Here is a 19,605-nt window from a genome sequence, read left to right as displayed (position 1 = left end):
ATGAAATGAAATTAACAAAAATATCTACATGTTAATTTTTTTACAAAAAAATGAATCATATTTTCACAAGATCATTTCTCCAAAATGGTGATGTAAACTAAAAAAACATTCATAAATACGAAAAAAAAAAAAAAAATAGGTAACAGAACAGTAAAACACAGAAGAGTGTTTTACCTGTACATCATAAATAAGAATGCAGTATAAAGAAAACCAGAGATCCAAAAATATAATAAAAGATATATTTTATTAAAATATTAATATAAGTATACAATATTTTATTTAATAATTTAATAGGAATTAAAACATAAACCACAGTACACATTTTTTTTTAGAATTGGTACTTTTTATACTTCAAATACATTCCACATGTTATTAGTTAAGCCAGAGAGGTAATGTAATTTATATCAAACATTATACTCTGGCAGTTTCATACACAATCGGCGTGTAACAGTGCTAAGGTGTGAAGCAACTGCACTTGATACAAAAATAAAACGCTGTAGAGCATCTCTTAAGTCCCAGACTAGCCATACACTAGCTATAAGTAAAACAACACAAATCCAGCTTTCAATGATACGATACCTGGAGTGATATATCAAAAGATAAAGCTGCAAAATATAAGAAACCATAATTAGAACACTACAAGGTAATGTTACAAGGAATAATATTGTTACAGGTACAAGAAGATAGTTTAAAAGTTTTACAAATTCAAAATCTGCGAGAATTTTGAATCTTTTCTTGAAAAGCTCTAAATTCAGCATTTATTGAAAACTTTAAGGATAAAGACAACCAAATCATTACTAAGTTACTATAATATGGAAAAGTTATAAATAATAAACCAGTTTACTGAACCGGTACATATTATAATTTACAGATTGTATCAGAAATAAGTAAATAGCAAGCTACTTATTTATAGAAGCTGAAAATTCAGTTTTATTAGTGTTTAAAATCTCAACTGATTAATATTTATTAGTCAGTTTTTAGACTGACATGTTTGCCTAAAAACTGTCATACAACAAGGGCTGAGTACACTCAAGCACTGCCATGATGCAGTCATGGTAATCTTGATCTACCATCTTGCAAATGATGAAAAGCTTTAGTCCAGTGCCCATCCTTAAAATCAAAAAACAGCATTGTGTTCACCTTATTGTGAACATACCAAACTTACTTGGCTTGCGGACAACCAGCTATCTTCCACTGTGAAAACTAGCCTTAGTCTTCCAGCTGTATTCAAATACCCTAATTTCATCATTAGCAATTATTAATTTTTTTAAATTTCATAAAATTTAGCATATTCTAGCAAATCATGGTAATCTGCTTTTGATGGTCCTTATTCATTGTTGCCAACTGTGGAACAAGCTTTGCTGCCATCCTCCTCATAACCAAACCAACAATTTATATGATTTGAACTGATGTGAATGAGGTATTGAATTAGTTCCAAGTTCATTGATTGTTAGATGACAATTAAACTGGACGGTTGTGCAAATCTTTCCCATTAGTTAAACTAAAGCAGTTTGTTGGTGTTTTATACACAACATATTATAAACAATATCATAAATTATAATAGTTTATTCAATCCAAATTCGCCTAAATATCGGTTTTACGATAAATCACCTAACTATCCTACATTTTTTTGCATAATTCTTTAAGTGGAAATTCTGAACTTCAGTAATTCTGATTCTTTTGACTAGAATATCTGATACAGTTTTCAATAAGTTTCAACTCTTCCATTATGCTACAAAATATTTATTCCTCTCTATACAGTAAAATGATCTATTCTTGTCCCCCTTTTGTGACTTTCATTACTTTTATGTATGATTTTCTATCTGGACTTCTTTTAGGTATTGTTCCTCAAAAATCCCTTCTTATTTATTGATGTAGAACATCTATCTTTTGTTCAAAAATTTTCTCTTTCTATGTCACAACATTTTTCCTTCAATATGTATTTTTCTGCTTTATACAGTCTGTTTCTTTTATTTCTTCTTCCGGAGTTTTTAACTCTGCTTTTGCTAAAGCAGGCATGTCTTACAGCTTGTAGTTCTGATGATATATTTATTCAGACATTTATAAATGTAATCACTGAATTAAATCTACAACTATATAAATAAAATTTTCAAAAATTCAGATTAACAATGTTTCATTCTTATTTTAAAAATGTATTAATTTTTTTAATTTTGTTGTACGATATACAATTTTTTCATTACTATAAACAGGAAAAGAAAGGAAAATTAAGATCATCTTACTATTTTAAATAATGAATGTTTTATACTGAATGAGAATAAGAATGTTTTACACTTCTACAGATTATTTATGTACTAACTATTTAGAATTGACAAAGATTTTTGAAATAATAGGTGTATTATTAGTTATCTAAGTAGCTCTGACACATCTGGGTTTGACATGCTGAGTTATACCTTTAGTAATGTTTCTTAATTATCAACTCATTTCAAAATATGTCCAAGGAAAAGGTGACTCAAAATGTTTGACAGATAGATAGTACCTCACCAATTAGTATCGCTTTTTGCATAATCCTAGAAAGAAAACAAGACCTTGAACAGTCCCACAGGGAGTTATCAGCTCACTGAATTCCAACAAAGAAGCAGCTAAAGCTGCATCATTGCCTTCAAACCATTTTTTGGATTGTGATAACAGTAATGGTTATAACATCAGTTCTCAGTTAAAGGTACTTAGTTAAAAATTGCCCTCACTTTTTAACTATTGATTCTCATACCATAAATTCTGATCAAGTCTTGAGAGATTACCAAGATTACACAACTCAAAATTAAAAGCAATGTTTAATTACAGATCTAGCAAATCAATTAACTGGCAATATTCATATGTGTACACTACTGCTGCATGGCTACATTCAGAAGCAAAATCTTGAAAACTTCATAAAGTTACAAAAAAACTAAAATTGTAAAATTCCTTTAAACTGAAGTCAGAATTTCTCAATCACCCTAAGTTTCTGAAAAATTCCTAAATTTAAATAGAAAATTGTAGATATATGATTCACATCATTATATACATAAGTTTTTATGTTATTTATATATATGCTCAGTATATATTTTTAACTATATTTAAAAAAAAAAATCTAAGCTGACAGAATGATTTTTCACAATTCATGGCTGCAGAAAATTATTTAGCTTATTGTAGAAATATTGAAGAGCTTATATTATGATTATGAAAAGTTCATGAACCTGAGGAGTAACACCTTTTCACTAATTCCTTAAAGTACAGTTTAAAGCAGTTCTGCTTTATAATACTCATAAATATCCTTTTGTACCAGTCTGTTATGTAATTACTATGAAAGAAATGCATGATGTTATGAAAACCATTATTGAAAAAGTAAATTACAAAAAGCATAGTTGAAATGTGTTTGGAAATTTAAAAGTAATAGCTCTTTTGTTAGGTAGCAACCAGTTTGGATATACTGTTGTTTTATTTTTCAATGGGACAGCAAAACCTAAGGATCAGCATTAAGTTGTAAAACAGTGAAAGAAATGCGAGTACTTAATTACTGGTGAAAAACCATTCATGAGACTAGTTAATCAGAAAATGTTTTTACCGTCCTTTCATATCGAACTGGGATTAATAAAAAAATTTGTACAAGCTACAAAGAAGGACAGTAAAGGATTCTTGTACATAAGGCAGAAATTCCCAAAAGTGAAGGATAAGTTAAAGAAGGAATTTTTATTGATTCACAAATAAGAAAACTGGTTAGAAATGAAATGTTTAAAATCTGTGTTGACTGATGTAGAACGCACTGCTTGGATAGCATTTAAAGACACCTATAAAAATTTTTGGGTGTCCATAAATCACAAGATTACCAGGACAATGTAGATAAACTGATAATTTCATACAGAGCTTTGGAATGTAATATGTCCCTGCATTCCCATCTGGATGTCTTCCCACCATCTTGGGGGCAATAAGTGATGAACTAGGTGAATGTTTCCACCAAGGTATTTCAGTGTTTGAAAATGGTTATAATGACAAATAAAGTTGTTAATATGGTAGCTGATTACTGTAGGAATTGAATTCAAGATGTATCTGAGGCTATCTACAAAAGGAGTGGATCTGCTTTCCAGTTTTAATGTATATGACATCCTGTAATATAAGTTATACTAAATGTTATAAATAGATCTGTAATACCCTTTCCATTACATGGAGGGTGATAGAGAAATTCTATTTACAGATCTATAATCTATAATCTATAATAATCTATAAGATATAATAATAATCTATAATAATCTATAAGATCTATAATCTAGTACTTTTGAATTTGGTGTATGAGCTGTGGATATATGACAGCTAATCAATGATGGTGATGTAATGGATCAAGCTATTCAGTCAAGATGGGGTGATGAGGACAACTTAAGAGGATTCATTGCATTCTTCAGCTTGAAAATCTGTATCTTTGAAAAATGTTTCACATGAATATCATAGTGTTTTCATGATGAACCATTGGATGAAAAGATATTTATTATTAGGATCACCAGCTTAAGGAAACCAGGAGTTGGTGAGTTCCAAAATGTTCTGGTAGGTCATGTGTTATGAACAAGGCATTAAATCTTTATGGGAGATAAGGACTAAAAAAATTGTCGTCAATTTGGGGTCATAATCTATACCTTAAAAAAATTACATACAACATAGTTCTGAAAAAACATCTCTGTTTAAGATTCCAAATATGAGATGTTATAAGTGTTATGCCCATGTGATAATCCCGACAATATGAAGTTTGTCATGGGTATGCTCAATCTGTAAAACAATGATAAAGAGTTTCTTAACAGAACAATGTTCAGTGATGAAGCTAAATTTCATGTGTTCTGGTCAAATTCACTGATGCATTGTACTATGGACTAATAAATAATGCTTTACGAACATGATTTTGACAATCCTGAAATGGACATGTGGTGTATACTTACATGTGATAAGAGTAGACATGTTTATAGAACTTTCCTTGACTTCACAGAACTATCTAGATACATTGGAATTATATGCAGCACCCAAATTATAGGTGAAAAGTAATAGAATACAGTATGATGTTCCTTTGCCCTACACCAACATTGCAAATTTCTGCTGTATATGTCATTTCTAAGATGCTAGATAGGAAGGGGAGAGTAGAAGGTACTGTTACCAGAAATTGCTAGAATTATGCCTTTGGATTTTAATCACTTAAACTACATCAAACAAGACTGACATTGATTGTTTGAAAGCAAGAATCACACAGACTATTGATATGTTTTATCATGTACATAAGAACTGGAACTGTGTTTTGTCATGTGTGGCAAAAACTGGAATATCATTTAAATTTTTGCAGAACAACAAATGGAAACTGCATTGTAATTGCACTAAACACATTAAAAATATTTGGCTAGTAGCTGTTTCATTCAGAAAATATTCTGAATGTACAACACATGTTTATAAAAATAAAGAACTCAGAAACCCCATAAAAATTTATGAATATACATAAATAAAAAAAAAAAGTAACTAAATAAACACTATACCTGAAAAACTCTCAGTACACTTTCAACTAAAAATACAAGTCCATGAGTGGGACTAGGGCCATCGTACTCCTGTCAACAATAAATAAAACAATGGAAAAAGTTACTAAATAAATTAAACAGATTACATAATTAACAAGAACAATTTCCTTTACTAACTACAAAATAAAATCAGATTTTATAGGATTATGAATTATGAACTTTAGATATGACTAAATATGATTATGACAACATAAAAACTATTAGTGAGATGCAAACGAAAGAATAAAATTATTTTCCAATCAAAACTGATATGTATAATCATACAAAAGTATAATTAACTCATATGCATAATTTTTTTCCCATACAAAGAGTCCATAAAAATATGATTGTATTCTCCAGAAGTTGAACTCTACATTTATATACACTGCCCTTCGGCAGTGGCAGTATATAGTGCTTCAGCAGCAGTAAGTATATATATATATATATATATATATATATATCTAGTTGCCCTTTGGAAAGGGAAAGGGTTATATTTTTATTGTTAAAGTCGACTGGGCCAGCTTCTGCTGTCCCGGCAGTAGTCTTTTCATGCAGTAAATGATTTACATATTGAAGGAAAAATTTAAACCACAATTTCTGTAAAATTTTTTTATTGATATTGTATCCATTAGCCTTGGATATAATCAAATTAATTAAAACTTATTTTGACTTGTATACATGTTAGATGTATAAAAGTCATTATGTGCATACATGTCGCCGAACCATAAAATGTGATGTGGACACTAAATGACTTCCAAGTACAGCTATTAAATTACATATACACATATTTTTAAGATGAAAAGTACATAAAATTTTATTTCATTAATAACTTCTGATTTTTTTTTTATTGTTATTACTGAATTATTATTTATTGTAAAAAAATTTTTACAATCAGAGGTTAATAATTATTAATAAATCAATATATTTAAATTAAGTTAAAAAAAGGAGTAGGTGAAGTCTGATTCAATCCGATGTGGCTTCCCCTTTCCCCTTCTAAGATCCAAATATTTCATTAATTAAAATTTCAATTGGCTATAACTCTGGAACCAATGAAAATAAGGGTCTCTCTCAATGAGGGTTTATTATTACAAGTAAGAAAAGTGCAAAATCCAAATTTTGTTTTGGATTTTTGAACACCAATTGACTTTCAGTCAATTGCAATGAAAAGGAGAAAGGGGAGATTCACGACTAAGTGTTACAACGTCCTAAAACCAAAATTTCAACATCCTATGGCTAATTGTTTTTGAGTTATCTGAGATACATACATATGTACACATGTCATGCCAAAACTAGTCAAAATGGATTCAGAGATGGTCAAAATGTATATTTTTGTTGAAATCTGAAAACCAAAATTTTTTGCTATCGCAACACAAATCACTAAATCCATCCATAAATAAAACTTAAAACTTATAACTGCCACTAAATAAACCCATGAAACACGCCCGATTATAGAATGATACAGCAGCAAGGGACATTGTCCAGGCTCTGCGACGTGTAGGGAGAAATATTGAAACTCCCACCACTCTTGTGTTCCGTTCCATTCCCAATACTTCCCTTACTTAATACAAGAAGTAAAATACAATATGGTAAAATCAAATAAAATATATTACAATATATTAAAGTAGAAAAAAATAAAAAGATTATTATCCCACGCAGGTAGTTTGTAAACTGTGCTGTTTCTCTGGTGATTCTCAGCTTGAATGAATAAATTCTTGGTGAACCTACTCTTGAGTCACACTACATATAATTAACCATGACCAAAACAACCATTTTCCAACAGTAATACAGCAATGTTAAGTGATTGTTCTTGTGATTTGTTGATGGTAATTGGGTACGATATTCTTAAAGGGGATTGCAAATGTTTAAATTGAAATGGAAGATCAGTTGAAATTATTGGAATCCTGGATATGAAAACATCTCCTATATTTTTTTCCAGTAAGAAATGTTGCTTCTACGGTATTTCTTGATAAATTTTTGATATATAGTTGAGTGCCACTGCAAAGTTTTGGTGGCTTCAGTTTCCAATGGATCAATGGTGTTGTGCCGAGCGGCTGTACAAGGCTCCCAATGAAAGCAATCTGTTGTTAATTTACAGATTATTTAATTTAATTTGTAAGCGTAAATTATTTTAATTTATTTTTTTAACTATGAATATAATCAAAAGTTATTTCGACTTATATATATCATGCAGACCTGAATATTGACCCTTTAAAATTTGAATTTTAGATAAGTAATGCGACCGCTAGGCGATGACAAACATGTAGGAGATAATTTAATATATATATATATATTGACATTGTCAAATGGTGAAAAAGGGGAAATTTTTGACCTGTTTTTAGTTATAACTTTTGAATTTTTGTTTTAAAACGATGCTGAAGGTGTGGATATGGTTTCTGTAAAGTTTGGTTAATGTATTTTTAATATGGTGGCACAAAACGATTACAGACAGAATTTGTATAATTCTATATATAATTTTATATATATATATATATATAAATCATTAGCAATCATTTGTTATAATTAACATTCAGATTTTTATTTTATTTTCTCTTCTTCAATAATCATATCATTATTACATCTTTGCATCCAGAATAAAATGTACAGGATGTGGAGATGGTAGAAAAATTAAAAATAAATAGCTAAGAGTTTAATTACAATTAAGAAAACATCATCCTGCAAGTTTTTTTTTTAAATCAATGCATCTGTTTTTGAATAGTCGGAAAAATTTAAGACTGATAAACATTGCTTCTGTATCACAAGAAATGCATAGAAATATATACAAGGTCTGTAAATAAAGCAATGAGACTGGTTCAGAAAAACTCTTTATTTACAATCCAATTATACACTGACTATAATTAACAACACAACGCTTCAAACGGTTTTCCCACTTTTCATAGCAGTATTGGAAGTCAGAAACCAGAATATCCTTCAGATGGTCAGTTACATTTTTTTTTAATGTTTTCTACTGTACCAAAATGATGTCCTTTGAGTTTTTTTTTAAACTTGGGAAGAGGAAAAAGTCGCAGAGACTCAAGTCAGATGAATAAGGTGGTTGAGAAACTACAGGAATGTTTTCCTTTGCTAAAACCTCATTGGGAGTACAATGTGACAAGGTGCATTGTCATGATGCAGCATCCAGTTGACTTTGATGATTGGTTTCAAGCAGGTAATTCTTTTCCGCAGTCTTTCAAGAATTTCTCTGTAAACATATTGATTTACAGTCTGTTCTGTAGGCAAAAACTCCATATGGACAACTATCGAAAAAACAATTTTTGATTGCTCATTTTTGCTTTTTTGAGACGTGGTGAGTTTGAAGTGTGCCACTCCTTCCATCTTCTGACATTTTGTTTCTGGGTGGTACTCAAATATTCAAGATTCATTACTAGTAATAACATTTTTTTAGAAAATCAGGATCAGTTTCAATTCGCCCTACAAGATTGCGGCACACTTCCACCCGTTGTTTTTCTATTCAACAGTGAGGATTTTTGTGACCAATTTTGCACAAATATTTTTCATGTCCAATTTGTTTGTCAAAATTTGATGGACTGTGATATGGTTCAAATTCAATTGTTCTACAATATTTCTGACAGTTAATCACTGGACTTACAGCATCAAGTCTCTGACTCGCTTAACACTGTCGTCACTTTGTGACATTAAGAGTCTTCCAGAGCGTGGATTGTCTGCAACTGATTCCTGGCCATCTGAAAATACCTTAAACCACCTAAACACCTTCCATATGCAGAATATCATCTCCATACGCCCTTTTCAATTTTGAAAAAGTTTCAGTAGCATTCTCACAGAGTTTAACACAAAACTTGATTGCACAATGTTGCTCATAATTAGTATCACTCATTTTTGTAATGCACAACAAAAATTTGTTTCACAAAGTTTGTTTACATTTCACATGGCAATAATAGACTAAAAATATTAATACCTAATATAAATCAGTTGTTCATATAAACATATGTTTACTAGTAAATTTACAGTGTTGCCACTTTGGCTGTCAAAAAAACTAGTCTCTACTTTATTTATAGACCTCATACATAAATGTTCATGGAAGAAAAGGTGTTATATTTTTACTACGATATTATAGATATATGAATCAGTTAAAAATTTTCTGATGATTAAAAACACCTACTGAGAAACGATGCCATTTCATTTCTTGAAATTAATCTTTATAAGGAATAAAAATATAAATTTAATTTATTTCAAATTATTGAAAAAAGTTTAAAATAAAAATGCAGTACCTCATAATAAATAAAATTACTTACATTTAGCATATACTAAGTACAATTTATTAAAAACAGAAGAGCAAAGAGTAAATAAAAAACATATAAGGGATAGCTTTTAAAGAATAACAAGAAAATAGTAATACATCTGTACTAATGATTAGTTTGTCATTCAGTGTCCCTGATCACAACAAACAGCATGTTTTATATTTCTGCTTAATACTCTGCTCACATACACTAAATTGACTCGCTGAAAATTTTTTTTAAGTTTAACTAACACCAAGTATTAAAGACAAGTTGAGAATTAATGTTGCATATCATTTATAATACCTAAAAATTTTCAACAGATTTTACTGGACAAAGCAAAAAGCAAGGTTGTATCTTAGATTGATGTTTCCCTCTTTTGTTTCTTCTATACGAATGTAAAGAATGATCAGCTAGTACTTTAATGGCCATTCTGCTACAAAACACAAGCAATTGAAACAAACATAAATCATCAACATTCAAACAAACATATGTCCGAAAACATGTTATAATTAAGTAATGACAAGCAAAAAATTTTGCCTGGATTTCAGTCTGCTTGGTGAAACAAGGTCAAAATGGTTTTTGGCCTGAAAAATTAAATAAAACAGGTCCCAAAACTGTAACTCCCATAGTTTTCATGATATCCAACATCAAACAGAAAAACTTGCTGACAAAAAACATTTTTTTAGGTTTAACATACAATAACTTTGTTAAATGATTAATAAGTGTATAAACTTTATTATCAAAACATGTAGCGAATTTAATTCTGAGATAATTGATGTAATAAAGTCTATGAAACAAAAAAAAAAATCAACTTTTATTACAAAAAAATGCTATGAAATACTAAATTAAAAAAAAAACAAAAACAAAAAACAGCTGTTTTTAGTACAATAAATTTAGACCTTTGACAAATTAGATTGACAACACTAATTGTATGCTTCAATTGTGTTAGAATATTACTAACTATAGTCATAAAATTGTGGTTATGTGTTAATGATAAATGTTGGGAGGTTTAGTTGTTTTTGACATAATTTTGATTGTTTAATTTATTTTTAAGAATCATATTATGTAGTGTATTTGTATTTTTTGTAGTTTAAACAATACCTACATTTTTCCAATTGAATCTGAATTTAAAAAAGAGAAATTTCATTTTGAATTTTTTTAAAAGTAATGCCATGTCTCTACAGTCAGAATATGCTTATATGATTTTTGGGTGTAGCTTTTGCGATGGAAGTCCTCCAGCTGCGGTAGACGAATTTGGACATAGGTATCCTAAACAAGCATTTCAAAACTGTGAAGTATTTTGTAGAATTTTAAATAATCTTCATGAGAATGGTATACTTTACATGCTCATAGACAGCGTCCTTATCATGTTCAGAAAGTTCAATATCTCTAGCTTGGAGATGGGTCAGTTTTGTCAATAGGTTAACAGAAATTACCACTTAATTCCATTCATACAACTTTCAGACAAAGTTAGTTTTGTATATAACTGCAAAAACAATACTCGAAATTAGCATTGATGGTCTGAAGAAAACCCACATGCTGTAGTTGAATCAAATTTCCAGCAACAATTTTCAGTGAATGTTTGGTGTGGCGTGATTGACAACCTATTATAGGCCCTTTCATATTAAAACAACTTGTCATGGGGAGAAATTATCTGGAATTTTTACCAATGAAATTCTTAAAGTGCTTGAAAATTTTTCATTAATCAAATGATTGTTATGTTCTATCAATTTGATGGAGCACATACACATTTTACAAATGAAGGCAATTTCTTAGAAGAAAAGTTTACTGGTAAATGGATTGGACGTAGCGGGGCCAGTAAATTAGTACCTAAATCAATGAACCTACTCCCTTACATTACTGTTTATGGGGATGGATGAACTGCAAGGTATACAAGCAAAAATTAGGCTCACATGAAGAACCTATCACTTGCATTCTCAATGCTGCTGCCTCATCAAGGCATGAGAAGACATTACATTTGCGACAGAAAATGTAAGGAAACAAGTTAAGAATTGCATCGATGTCAATGAAATATCTGAACATTTATTGTACATTATTAGTCAATCCACATGAGTATTTTTTAAGGTGTAAATTTACTGTACTAGCTGTTTTTAATTTTTACAACTTCGTAACATATTTCTGTTAAGTTTTGTTTTTAATAATAAAAGTTGATTAATGTTTTTGCTTTTCATAGACTTTATTACATCAATTTTCTCAGAATTAAATTCTCTACAGGTTTTGTTAATAAAATTAACACAATTTATTCAGTCATTTAACAAATTTTTTTGTACTTCAAACCTAAAAAAAAATATTTCCCATCACCTAATTTTCCATTACATTTTGGATATCATGAAAACTACAGAAAATAGCATTTCTGAGACCTAATTTATCCAGTTTTTTGGTCAAACATCATACAAAACTATCAAATTTACCCCACCTCTTATATAATGCCATAAAAATTTCAGTATGACCTCATTTCACTGATTCAACTGAGATTTGGGTGAAATTTTTTACTAGCAGTAACTCAATAACATAAAACATTTCTGGACATATGTTTGTATGAACATTTTTCCTTATTTCAAGTTCTAGAATCAGTTCCCAAATTATTTCCCTTTCTTCTTCAATCTTCCAGTATATTCAGATTATTTTTTTATCATTACAGGATTAAAATCCTCATTTTTACATCCTTCGAGTTTTTGTTATTGTTCTAAGTTGGCAAAAGAAGTTCATAAAATTAGTTTAGTTAAAAACAACAAATTTCAAATAAAGAGGAGTTACCTGACAGTAAATTAACTGACAAAACCAAGGTAGATTTTCTGCAGAGGTTGGGATTACAAATAGTACAAAGTAAACATTTTCTTGAGAATAATTTGTTTTTCCTTGTACCATAAGTTGTGTAACAGAGATTTCAAATTAAACTAAAATTATAATAAGAATATGAGAATTTTGAGAGGTAATACTTTGGAGAATGTTGAAAATCTAATGAGTTGATAATGTACAAAACAAAGAGAATTAAAGAAAATTGGATAAGACACAGTTCATTTCATAAAAAGGGCAAAGTTTTATAATGGGCATGACACTCAGGATTAGCGAATTACAGTTAGAAGGACGTGTAAAGGGTAAAAATACTAAAAGGAGACAAAGACAAAAACATATGAAAAATTAAAAAAAATACTTAAAATCCTTAAAAACACTTAAAAAAAGGGTCAATTTAATGCAATAAATATATATTTAAATAGAGCATGCTCACATACAAAAAAAAAACCCATGCAGACATTTTACAACAGGAAAAGAAGCAAATAAAATCTGTTTAGATAATCTAACCACAAAACATTTCCTGAAAGCAAATGTAAAAAATCAAATGAAATAGAATTTCTGAGAAAAAAACACCAGTTATTTAACTTGTATTTGTAACATCAACATTTAAAATGTGAATGCTGTAAAATGTAAAATTAACACCCCATCAATTTAGATAAATAAAAATATCTTCAAGACAGAATGAGTATCTGTGAAATATATCAAACTAATTTCCTTTAATCACTATGTTCTTTTAAATTTTCTATGTGATGTATAAACCATACATGTCACATATTTATGGTTCTCGTCAGTTTACTAAGCAAATCAATTATTTGAAGAGTACCGTTCATCATATTACCTATCAGCTACATGTGACAGCAGTGGATATCAACATCACTGTTGCACAATCAAAAAATTTAATAAATAAACATTACAAAATTCTTTACTCAATAATAATGGGATAATTTTCACTCAACTTTAATAATGTCTTTGATTAATTTTAATATAACCATGATCAGGAAGCCAAAATGAATTTTATAATCAATAAATCATGGAAGTTTTGGAAAGGTACTTGACTTTATAGTTGTAGTTTTGGTTTTTGACTTTATTCTTTAACCAGTATGTACTACAGATAAAAATTCAGCTGATGCAAATGCAACAAATGAACCTTCTGAATGAACTAAAATTATGAAATGTAGTAATTTGTAGAAGAAAAAAAAATCAGTTCTTGAATAAACATAACTTTTCTGAATTACTTTTCTTGAGTTATTATTTTTTTTACCCTCAAAATATTACAACTATTCCTATACTTTTAAGGTAATGTAGGTAATGTAGATTACTACAAGTTAATTACACCAACAATCATCAATTTAGCAGAGAGTAATTATTATTTTCATTTATCTATCTGGTAATATTTTAGGCCTAACAAATTTTAAAAAGTCACATACAATTTTGATACTCCCTTGGTATATTGTAAAGAAATTTTACAAAGAAATTAAAAGAATAGAAAATTTCACACTATGTATAATCAAGACAATAACATTAAGAATCACTGATACATTTTCAAGAACAGGAATTCCTACCACAATTTATCCAACATTAAACAAGGTTTAGAAATCACAGTAAGCTTTTTTAAGGAATTTGAAATTCCTCTTTATGTTAATCCGTAATTTAATTTTAGTTTTAGCTATTCAAAGAATCTTGGAATAAATCATTCTGATGAAGGAAATTTAGCTATACACCAGACATATGCCTAGTGAATCAAGTCACTTATTCAACCTGTAAATAAATTATAAAAATTTATTTACTAATTTTTTTAATAGCTGTAAACCCTAGTAAATAAAATAAAATAAACCCGAGTAAAATCAGTATGACTGAAAATTTAAAACCTTCATTTACTTTTAGAAACAATATGCTACGCTTCAGCTGACCAAGTGGTGTTGATGTGATAGGGTAAATGATTCTTTTAATATATTCCACAAATCTCATTGTTAAGAATCGTGCTTTTTCTACTGTCTTCCAATTCCTGAAATTACATTAAAATATTTCACGAGATCAAACAAAGTACTTATTGAAGGTTTACTGTCAGTAAGTCACAATAAAAAATTTCAATGCAATTATAAAAAAAGTAATTTTAAAAATATGCCTCCAAGAGTAAAGAATTCTGCACTCATTAAAAGATTGTGGGGTAGATTAGCCCGCCATGCACAATGTACTGCCAGTCTATATTCTGACTTATTAAAACCAAGCAACCACACCATCAACATATCAGTCAGTAGGGTAGCGAAATTACAGATCGGTACGATAAATGTCTTAATTCATAATAATAAAAATAAGAGGAATAAATAATGTTTATAAGTTTCCAGAATACATTTTTTTACAATGAAACTGTCTTTACTTTAGAGATAACCATTCATACATTTTTGTATTAGTAAAAAAAACTTTAAAACAGTGCACTGAGCAAATATACAGACAATGCAATGTAAATAAATATTTTACAGGCATTCATAAAATAAAAATTGATGTACTATTTTCTTTAAAATACATTATTGCGTCTAAAAAAAGGTTAAAAAATAAAAAAATAAAGATATTATTTTATAAATACATGGAATCAAATTTACATTTCAATGGATCTTAATATTTAAAAAAGTACTTAATGCAGTTTAATATTAATTAAATAAATCTATTAATTTCTAACATACCTAATTTAATATTACTATTAAATACTATTGAAGTAACACATGCAGCAGAAATTATTAAATGTTGTGAATCTAGGCTTTTGTCTACAGATATATACAACAGAAATAATTTTGAAGCCATAGTATCACATATGCTATGGCAATGTGGTAATATTTTTCAAGGCCTATTTTAGGGATAAAAAATATTGGAATGAGAAATATAACATAAAATAGCACTTGGAAAAAGACAAAGTTATGTGTGACCTGTATAAGTAGAGTAATGTCATCAAATATAACAGCATAACTTAGTAGTATAAATAAGTAAATTAGAGTAGCACGCTGACTGTAAAGATGACAAAAAACATTCAGTGAATATCCAAATAATCCTTTATTCTGGGCTCTCAAATGGGTTTTACAGAGTAAATTAACAAAATAGAGAAAAAAGAATTAAATGTTTGTTTATATTAATTTTGTTTTTAGTAATTATGTACAATTTGGCCCTCGTCTGATTTTGTTGAAATTTGACAAATGTATTATTCTGGATCTGAACAACATTTTCCAACTGAAATTTATCACTGGAAACACGCCCAAGAACCAATGATATGCTCATCATATGTGTACTCGGAACCTTGTTTTGTTAGGGTATTTAAATTATTTTTAAATTTATAATGTAATGTTTCAATTTTTATCATTTAAATTTTGGCTTAAATCAATGTACAGTGATAAAAAATATAACTTTGTAGTAGTTAAACAAATGCTTTTATCAAAAATATTATATTTAGGGAAGGAATTTCGTACAGTAATGCATAACATCACCAAACGTTTGTAATGCATTAAATCAACATTATTTCTTGATGACATATTTTTTTTTTTGCAATTTGGGTGATAAACAATAGCATGATACATAGTCATGATTTCAGCTGAACTAATCTAGCACAATTTAATGCAGCCAGTCTTTCACAATGGTTACACCTAATAAGATGTAGTGGCTAGTCTCTGTGATGGATGTGATTTGACACATTTAGGCAGGAAAAATTGTAATTATTGAAAAGCATATAATTGTTTTCAAAACATGGGTTGCCTGCAATTAACAATTAATCATACTTATACCCCAATATCAGGGAGCAAACACAGAACATTGAATGGCGTGAAGTTCGGAGTAATGTTCCTGAAATGGAAATTGTAAAAAAAATTTAATGCAACATCTAGCTAAGTTTATCTACTGGAAAAAAAGATTCCGAATATTTTCGAGTTTTTCATTTGCTTAACGGGGCTTGGTGAATGAAGTTTTGGATGTTGGCAGTTCCAACAGCAGCAATCTTTCTGGTTAACTCATTTCCTGTTTTTCAATCCATCAATCAATTTTTTTTCTTTCCTTTGAAAACATGTAGTAATTTTTTTAAAGGTTTATTATCTTGTACTTATCAGAAGGTATGCAAGTAGATGAAATAACAGTATACTGGAGTACCCATTTGTTACAAATTCCAACATATGTGTCTCAACTGTATGGAGTATGCAAAAATTAATTTCATTTGGAATGTGTTACTTAAGCTCTAAATAATATTCATATTTCAGAATTTTTTTTTCAAAATTCACAGAAACTGGAGGTAAGGATGTAATACGTAATTGATTTTTTTTTCAGCCATTCACTAGAATGTAAAAAAAAATTAAACAGTTAATTTTAAAATGGAAGTAAAATCTCACTCTTACTGAATAAACAACAAATCTGAAAACAGTTATTGTTAAAATGAATCTGCGGATTGCTTTTATGAGCTGTAAGTAAAATTTTGATGTTAATGTTTTTTGTAAGTCCAGTTTCAACAAGTGATTCATAAAGGCTGATTTTGTGTAAAAAGTAATGATGTGTTGAATACCATGAAGTCAACATGTTTGAACAAACATACTAAATTTGAAAAAATAACATAAACTTAAGTTCATAAAGTATTAACTAATGCAATGCATCAAAATTATTATGAACAAATCCTAAAGAGATTATCTTACCAAAATACCCTGGTCAGTATGTATCTGGAATGCAAATGTTAAACAGTTACAAATTAAATTATAAAATTTTAATTTTACATTTACCTACATATTCACATACTGTTGATGATGTTTCATATCCATAGCTATAGAAACAGCAATTAGATCATGTTAAAAATCACCAAGAAAAAAATGATTAATATTTTACAATAGTATTATATAATTCTTTATAATCACAGATAAAAAAAATCCCAGCTCCCTAGTATTGACATACAAACTGAAGTGTATGTATATATCATTTAAGAGGGGTGGGTGAAAAGTAAAGTCACAAATAGAAAGAGATATTTGAATGAAAGAAAAAAACATAAATTTACATTTTATTGGCTACAAGATCTTATCTTTATTTTTCAATTCAGCAACACTTACAGCTATTCATTTCTACCAATAGTAAACTAGCGTTCTCTATAGAATAGAATTTCAATAGTCTTTTTCCTTCACTTCACAACCTCACTGTACCTATCATCATCTGTAGTGAAATGAATTTATAGAACAACCTTACAGGTTCGTCTTTAAATTCAGAATGACAAAAAAATTTCAGAGCAGTAAAAATAGAGGAAACAGAACAGGTCTGAATTTCAACTCAACATCACAAAAGCATCAGTGGTAAACACTATGTCTGACTAAACATTACTCACGTTGCACAATTATGGGTTCCGTGGATTTTTGAACTTAACAAATATGTCTTCTTAAGTCTTTTAACATCTCTATATACTACACAGAATTCATGTGGGTTCCTATTTTTAGATTCTCCTTCGCATGCACATGAAGAAAAGATTTTTTCAGAGAGCTGCACGATGAATTTTGTATCAGTCACCTATTCACAGCAGTTTGGCTGAGAGTTTCATTCCTGAAAACAGCTTGATGACTATCACTAGGATTTACTTTTTCAGTGATTAAGATTCAATCACTGAATGTTGTTTTAAATGTGTTGACATGCAGGCACACCGAACTCCCATGGCAACAGCTATAGACAAGGAATGAGAAAATTAAATTCAATGAGATTTGACATGTTTGGAGTGAAGTGGTATAGTTTCAAGATGGCAGCAGCATTACTCTGTTGATATTTTATTTTCCTATTATGATCAACTGAGTATAAGTTATCAACCATCCCTTGTACCTTGATAGTTGTTGCTTAGTACATGTGCATATCTTCCTGAATTCATTAAGAAGTTACAAACACTTCTTCATTGAAATTTTCATGTTTATAATGATTATTCACCATTTTAATATGCTAACGTCAACTGAAACTAAATTAAAATTAAATAAAGTTAAAACTAAATTGTTTGCTGATTTGTTCAGGCCTGTAATTGAAAACAATGAATTATCTTCCAATTTCAAAATATTTTTAAATTGTATAAATTATTTAACATATTTATTATAATTCTGTTACAAAGAATAAACTGTAAGTAATTACTGGAATAAAATAGAGAGAACACTCAAAACATTTTCATAAAGATAATGCAGTCCTAGATACACATTCTAATGCTTGAACAACAATAATCTGTAGTTATAGAGGAATCCGTTAAAAACAGTAACAAACTAATGAAAAAGATTACCTGTAACCAGACCAAGTGGAAAGTTTAGGAGGTATAGACTAATTTAAACTTTGTTTTCAGATTAAGCAATTTAACAATGAGATTGTACAATCTTTTACATAAAAATTTTTATTTTATTTTACAATTACAAATAAAAATCCCCAAAAGAAATCGCCGTTATTTTTTACCTTTGTTTTTAATTTATATATATGTTCAACAACTCCTTTATAACTACTGATGATAATGATTGAACAATAAAATTGCACCTAGTTCTAGATTATTTATTTATAAACAATTTTTGAATGCCCTCTATATTTTACTCCAAAAATTTCTTAGTATGCCTCATTATTTATAACAAAATGACATATTTGTTAACTAATTTGTAAAATGTAAGAATATTTTGCATCTGTAAAAATGGTTAATATCTAGGAAGGTAACACATTTAAAAGTTACAAAATTTTAACAACTCAGGTATACACATTTGTTAGCACACTTGTAATTGGTATTGTGTAGTAGTTACTATGTTTTGCAAATAATTGATATCCGTTAAGCAAAAATAATCCTGTCTTACAGAATTTGTTACTGATCACTTAAAAAAGATAAAGTGACAGACTTATAAAAAATTATTTATAAATATTTCCAGTCAAATGAAGAGATTATTAAAAAACATAAATACCTTAGCAGGAAATAAATCACTTTCCTTATATGATCTAAGTTCTATAAGCATAACAGACAGCATTCACATATTCAAAATATAAATTTCAATTGAAAAATTAACTTG

At 28.8% G+C, this 19,605-nt stretch overlaps 1 protein-coding gene across 2 annotated transcripts in view; it reads right to left on the bottom strand.

Annotated features, from left to right (window-relative positions):
* Positions 1-225: 225 nt before the first annotated feature.
* LOC142326392 (vesicle-trafficking protein SEC22a-like) overlaps positions 226-19,605 on the bottom strand; it is a 41,260-nt gene continuing 21,880 nt past the window's right edge. For both annotated transcript variants that reach the window (XM_075368868.1, XM_075368872.1), the window contains 2 exons: positions 5,502-5,570; positions 226-605 (listed from right to left, as the gene is read on the bottom strand). In XM_075368868.1, the coding sequence (XP_075224983.1) occupies positions 405-605; positions 5,502-5,570 (270 nt within the window). In that variant the 3' untranslated portion in view covers positions 226-404. The remainder of the gene's footprint in view (positions 606-5,501; positions 5,571-19,605) is intronic.

The sequence above is a fragment of the Lycorma delicatula genome, chromosome 1 (assembly GCF_047948215.1).
Source record: "Lycorma delicatula isolate Av1 chromosome 1, ASM4794821v1, whole genome shotgun sequence".
Lineage (NCBI taxonomy): Eukaryota > Metazoa > Arthropoda > Insecta > Hemiptera > Fulgoridae > Lycorma > Lycorma delicatula.
The sequence above is the reverse complement of the archived record's forward strand: the minus strand, read 5'-3'. Positions and strand labels throughout refer to the sequence as shown.